General features: G+C 36.3%; 1 protein-coding gene across 1 annotated transcript in view; it reads right to left on the reverse strand.

Annotated features, from left to right (window-relative positions):
* LOC117408467 (V-type proton ATPase subunit B-like) overlaps positions 1 to 3,695 on the reverse strand; it is a 59,216-nt gene extending 55,521 nt beyond the window's left edge. The window contains exon 1 of the mRNA XM_059003475.1: positions 3,536 to 3,695. Coding sequence (XP_058859458.1) covers positions 3,536 to 3,686 — 151 coding nt within the window. The 5' untranslated portion in view covers positions 3,687 to 3,695. The remainder of the gene's footprint in view (positions 1 to 3,535) is intronic.
* Positions 3,696 to 6,547: the final 2,852 nt, after the last annotated feature.

The raw sequence follows: 6,547 nt of genomic DNA on the forward strand, positions 1-6,547 counted from the left end.
GCAGAAGCAAGTGTTGTGGAAGTGTTTAAACATGGAACCTGTTTAGTGAGCTCAGCAGTACTGAAGTTGTGTGTGTCATCCACTATAACATTTTCTTTTCCATTGCTGTTTTTTGATTTGCTGAATACAGCTTCTTAGGAAGCCTATGGTCATCGATACGGCTCTTTCAATAAAAATGATGGCCAGCTTTTTGTCACCGTTCAAGTCCGTGCAGCCCTCTAACAACAGCAAACCCATCACCCAGACAGGGCTGAGCTTTCCCTTTTTGCTCCAGTCGAATCTGGTGTGTGCCTGATTCACTAGACCCACTGCACACACACAGGCAGGGGGTGAGGGTCAGCTCTTTTCCCTTCGCTCCTGCTCTCGCTTGACTCCACTAGCACTGTTTACTAAACACACCAGCCCCGGGCGCCTTTGAGCAAGAACTGATCTTTGCTACCCATGCATTCATGCTTTTGACTTTGTCTGGCTTTTTCAATGTTATTATAAGTGTGCAGCTGAAAAGCCTGAAGCAGTACCCACCCTGTCCCGTCCTGTCCCGTCCCGAGCAACAAGGTAACAACATCAATATTGCTACACTTCTTTGTGGTTTTGTTTGCACATAACAGTAATTAGTGTGTACTATAAACTCTGATTGTGAGATTACACTGCATTACGAATTTAAAGGCATGTTAATGACTGAACACATTTGGGAGAATTCTCTTTTGTATACAGCTCCCAAAGACATGGAATTGTTTCTATTATTGTATGAAGATGGGATTTGATCATCTTTTCTTCTCTGGTTTTAAAGATCGTTTGAGAGAATTGCTTAGAACCTCCTGCCAATGCTTCTCCCTCAGTCCACATTAACAAATAGGTATGACTAATTTAAATATTTTTTTAGATCTCTCTATGCTGCCGATTAAGTTCGAACCACAAATGTTTTTATTGTGTTGTTTGTACTTTGTAATAGATTTTTTTAGGCATTGCAATAGCCTTTTTGTTGTTTTCCAGGACCGTCTTTTAAATGATGCCTCAATCTCAATGGGTAAATCTCCTGGTTAAATAAATAAATAGATAAACAAAAAATAAAGAATATCTTCTGTGTTGCACATAGAATGACAACAGGTTACAGTAATGTGTTAAGTTTTCAATTTAATTATATATATTTATAGTCAATAGTCAATAGTATCAACTGATTTCTATGATTCTAAGGTTGACACATTCTGACCTGATTAAATTGTCTTTTAAATACATACAGAATTATATATATATATATATATATATATATATATATATATATATATATATATATATATATATATATATATAATTAACAGCAAGACTGGGGTGGGCACTGTATTGCCCCTTTTCCTCACTCAATTTCTGTCATACTGTAAATAACATTAAAACAGCAATTAAATAGAAATTAACTGGTGTTAATTTCAAGTGTGTGTGTGTGTGTGTGTAATATATTACATCAAGGTTTAAAAGCAACTTTTGTTTCCTTTTCTGGACTATAATGATTTTATATGACTGCTAGTAAGGAGTCGCTGAAGAAGATTTATACAATATTTAACAGGATTTGTAGATTTGTTCTTCAGAGTACTCCTTTAGAACATCACTATACCTTGTATTCCAGGTTAAACTTGATAATGTCACCTGATACTCGAAGGAACTTAGTTTCACTGGAATCAGATTCTTAAAGGGTTGTTTAACAAACTGCCTGTTTATTTGAGTAATCTGTTCCAGGAGTTTACCTGTGATTACAGCTTACGAAATGTTTGTTCCAACTATCTGAAGAAGCCCCGTGTGTGTGTGTGTGTATGATGTGTAGATTTTGAAATGTGTAGTGCGTGTTTTTGTGTGATTGTAATTTGCTGTTGGACGCCGTTGTAAACGAGATAATTACACCTCATATGCCCTTTTTTCCAATACAAATGTTATATATAACCACATAATACAACAGTAGTGAAGAAGACTATACTTAAACTTTGACACATGTTTGACTCCTGTGCACCCCGAGACCACGTTTTCAATCACTCGACAACATCCGCAATTCGTGCGTTTTACGTACTTTTAACAAATCTGTCTCTGTGAAGATTTACAATCATCCTCCACCAACGGGAGCACAAAACAAGCGAGCGAGACAAATAATCTTCGACTCTGACAGCGACCGACAAAATTAAAAAAGCATACCCCATTGAAAAACCTTTTCCTTAAAAATCCGTTATTTTTTGCAGTTCATTATCTACCCAGTTTAATTCACCGTTCCTGAATTATCAATATATATATATATATATATATATATATATATATATATATATATATATAAGATTCTTTAATATTAATTTAATTTACGTTATTACGTTATTGATATTCATTAAATCCACTTGCAATTTAAGCATTAACATCCGTTTATTGTCTTTTTTATTACAGATATTAATATCCATGTATTATAAAAACTAATAGTGAGTTAAATGAAAATAATTCCATCTTGGGTTTCTGTGACAGTTTATAAAGCACTCGAACTAAGGTCTCGTAGTTTATGACGTCACAGAAACCCAAGATGGAATTATTTTCAATTAACTCACCTAAACCCATCTATTATTCTCTCTCTCTCTCTCTCTCTCTCTCTCTCTCTCTCTCTCTCTCTCTCTCTCTCTCTCTCTCTCTCTCTATACCTATTTTACCTTTTCAATTAACCAGGTGAATAGTTTTCTTATTACCTGGACAGATAACGCAGAGTGAAAAGAATCGCTTTTCTTAAAGAAACCAAATGAATGACCCATTATAACTAATGATGAATGAGAAGTGCCCCTTACTAAGACCAATCTAAAAACTGAACATGTGCAGATTCTCTGCAATGAAAATTAATCCCTACACAAATTACACTTGGTGAAGAATCACAAAGTTTCTGCTCACAGCTTTTCCCCAAACATCAGAGAAAGCTCACTCATCTTTCTATATTCGATTGATCACATGTGAATTGTAGTGATAATCTATCCAGAAATGCTGCACATGTAGTAAATGCATTCATATGGTTGGTTTCAGACTCTGATTAGCACTAATCTTGGATTCCCTAATGTTACTTTGAGTAAGGTTGTCTACGATTAATGCTAAATGGGGTATGTGAAACCAGCCCATAATGTTTAAACTGATTATAGGTGGTCTAGACACCCAGTTAGCTCTTATCTTGGACTACCAGGTATTATAAACAAGGTATGTGAAATTAACCAATCACCTTTAAGGATTTGTCAAAATCCCAGTCCATCTTTTCCTGTGAATAGATGTCGTCCCATGCACAAGATGTTATCTCTTATAACAATAAGAGACATCCTGCACACAGTGTATTAACTTATAATGTCGGACAGTCCACGATTATTCCTACTATAATTGGGGTCTGTGAACAAACCATAAGCGTTTATTTTATTTAACTCAGATTTGATTTATCTCATAAATCACATGTTAATATAATAAAACAATCAATCAATGAGTCCCCCAATGCTAACTCAATGTCCAGTGTGCTGGGCTCAGGGCAGAGCAGGGTACTCACTGATTCGGGGCTGGCTGATGTAGTCTCTGGTCACAGCCAGGGTGTGCTCCCTCGCTGCTGCCACTCTGGCCTGCTGCACTCCACTCACCCTGATGTCCACCTTGGTCGCCATGCTTTCACCAGACAGAGAGAATGATCCTGGGGCAAGCATAGGAGCTGGTCTCTTATAGCCTCCCGGAGCCTGTACTGGGAGATCCTGAGTGATCCATCCTAGTCTGGCTCGGCAGCTCGGGGCTTCACTTACTTCCCTCCCTCCCTGCCTCAGGCACTGTTTACAGTCAACCGCCTCGTTCCGTACTGTTTAAACTATAAACTCAAGTCAGTGTGTGCCAGGCCCAAAGAGAGACACCTGTGTGTCCGTGTCTGTGTGTGTGTGTGTGTGTGTGTGTGTGTGTGTGTGTGTGTGTGTGTGTGTGTGTGTGTGTGTACACAAAATTTGAGAAAATGTCCCCACAAAGATAGTAACTCCTGAAAAAAACAACGTTGTAGGGACGTCCCACTTTGTAAAAACACGTTTTAAGAACTAAATAGGCCTTAAAAAAAAAAAAAGTGTCAAAATATTTAGTTTGTTGTCGACGTGTGTGTGTGTGTGTGTGAAAGAGAGAGAGAGAGAGAGAGAGAGAGAGAGAGAGAGAGAGAGAGAGAGAGAGAGAGAGAGAGAGAGAGAGAATGAATTTTGGGGAGTCTACTGTACAGCACATTTCATTTTTGGAATTATTTGTTTTTGTTGTCTGTGTCCCATAGGGGGAACTTCTATTAACTAGTTCCAAACTTCTAGAATTACATTTTCCCGGACCTATCAAGGTCTTCTCACCCACAATGCAAATGTAATTAAAACTCCTAATTAAGGCCCTGTGAAAATTGCAGATTTAAAAAAAAAAAAATCACGGCAGTGTCATGGGTAAAGTATCGTATTTTGCGGAATGTGCACAGAACTATTTTATAAATTATTTGTACAGATTATTATTTTTTTTAAAACATCAAGTAGAGAAATAAATGCACTGACAAAATCAATGTCAAAGCTGTATGTGTTTCGTGCTTCGCGGTTTTCAGTGGTCTTTGGAACATGGAAGTCACTGTTTTTTGTTTTTGATTGGGATTTCCACCTTTCTCTTTCAGTGAACACTTGAATCTAAATGCCTCTCAACAGATGATTTTCAGTAGTAATCTACAGTAACGTTGTGTAAAGCTGTGTAAAGCTCCTGCTGGATACTGCTTTACGTAAGCTGCTGCAGACACATTTTCCTTGTTTACAGTGTGTTGTATTTCAATTTCCCCCCTTGATTGTATATAGTCACATGACATAATCATTGCACAGTACACACAGGCACAGAGCAGAGTTGTACAGTTTCGTTCCTGTGTCTATGAAATACAAATAATAATTATAAAATTTTTTATTTTTTATTTCTTAAGAATATTGAAAAAATCACGGTATTGGGCTAATTTCACGATTTCCCAGCATTGAAATGGCGATTTACACAGGGCCTTACTCCTAATGAAACAAAACAAGTAACAGTGGTGTTTAAGCTTATTACTAGTTATGCATCATTAATGATTGCACTTACCCTGGTCTACCTAATGTTACTGTAGGTAAACTCATTACCTTTAATCAAAAGTTTAGTTTTTCTGTTAAGGAATAGACACCACACCTGTCAGAGTCTGTCAGCCCAGCTGGTGTTCTGGAGATGAACAGATAGCATGCTGACACACACTGCTGTGTAATACTGAGATTTCCCTGGTTCAGAACTCACATTTGTTCGAGAGAAGATATCTTTTCTAGAGATCTGTGTTTTAGTTACAGCTTCAATGAACCTGGTTTGTATCAGCAGTTTAGATAAAGTTAAAGTGTAACCAGAAATACTCCAAAGAAAGTTTACCTGCATTTTAAGAAGTGGTGGCAACTAGTTTTATATTAGAGTAGACTGACGGTGTCAGACAATATATGCTCTCCCGCAATATTGGTCCTCCAGGAACAAATATTTGTTCCCCTTAAGAACCAATATTTGGTAATACTGGTTAGCCTTACGAATATTTGTATCTCATTTTTATGTAACAAAGTAATATTTCTTTACATGTAAGTCTATATCCATACATTTTTTACTAAAACCTTACCTTTAAGACCTCTTTCCCCAACCCCAACCCTAACCTTAACCATAACCCTAACCTTGTGTCATCCAGTCCCCTCTGACAGGTCCAGTCTCACTGCAATAATACATTATAACAACCTGCAAACATTGCTCCAATTTACTAGCATTATACATGCATCATTTACATTAAAATAACATAATTAACAGACATGCATGTAGGGGGGAATAAATGTTCGCTGGTGGGAACAAATATTAGTTCCCAAGGGGGTGCAAATATTCACTGAATATTTGTTCCTGGGGGAACAAATATTGAGGGGAACCAATATTTATTTACATCTGAATACTCTTCCACATTAAACTTAAATGAAGTTCAAGCATAGTTTAATTGTGAAATTAATTAAAGCCATACGCAAACACCACATTCAATATTCCCATAATTCTTTATTAATTATAACAAGAAATCCACTTTATTCATAACAATAAACATACCAGTCATGTTTGCACAACAGAGAGGAAATTAAAATATTCTGATTCATATTTGGACCATTAAATAATATTTTTTTTATCACTATTTCTTTCTTTTTCTTTTTTTTAATTACATGAGCTATTTTCAGTTATCATATTAACAAACATATTTGAAATTACTAATTAACTAAGAGAATAAAAAACAGTGGATTCGTCTGAAAAGAAAACAAATAATGATACAAAGGCATTCTGTGTAGAGTTTTAAAAAAGGTTGCTGCTGCTGATCAGTTCCTTGTTGAAATTACTGTTGAGGGAGATGGTGGATTTAGTAAGGGGTCGTGCTCTGCAGATTATAAGCAGTGGTGTCCTAAATTTGAAGGTAGCAGAACGGCACTGAAATATAGATTTTCTTAAACAAGAATTATTATACAAATTCACATTTTATTGGTATACTTCTAGT

This window comes from Acipenser ruthenus, chromosome 2, assembly GCF_902713425.1.
Source record: "Acipenser ruthenus chromosome 2, fAciRut3.2 maternal haplotype, whole genome shotgun sequence".
NCBI classification, from domain to species: Eukaryota; Metazoa; Chordata; class Actinopteri; order Acipenseriformes; family Acipenseridae; genus Acipenser; species Acipenser ruthenus.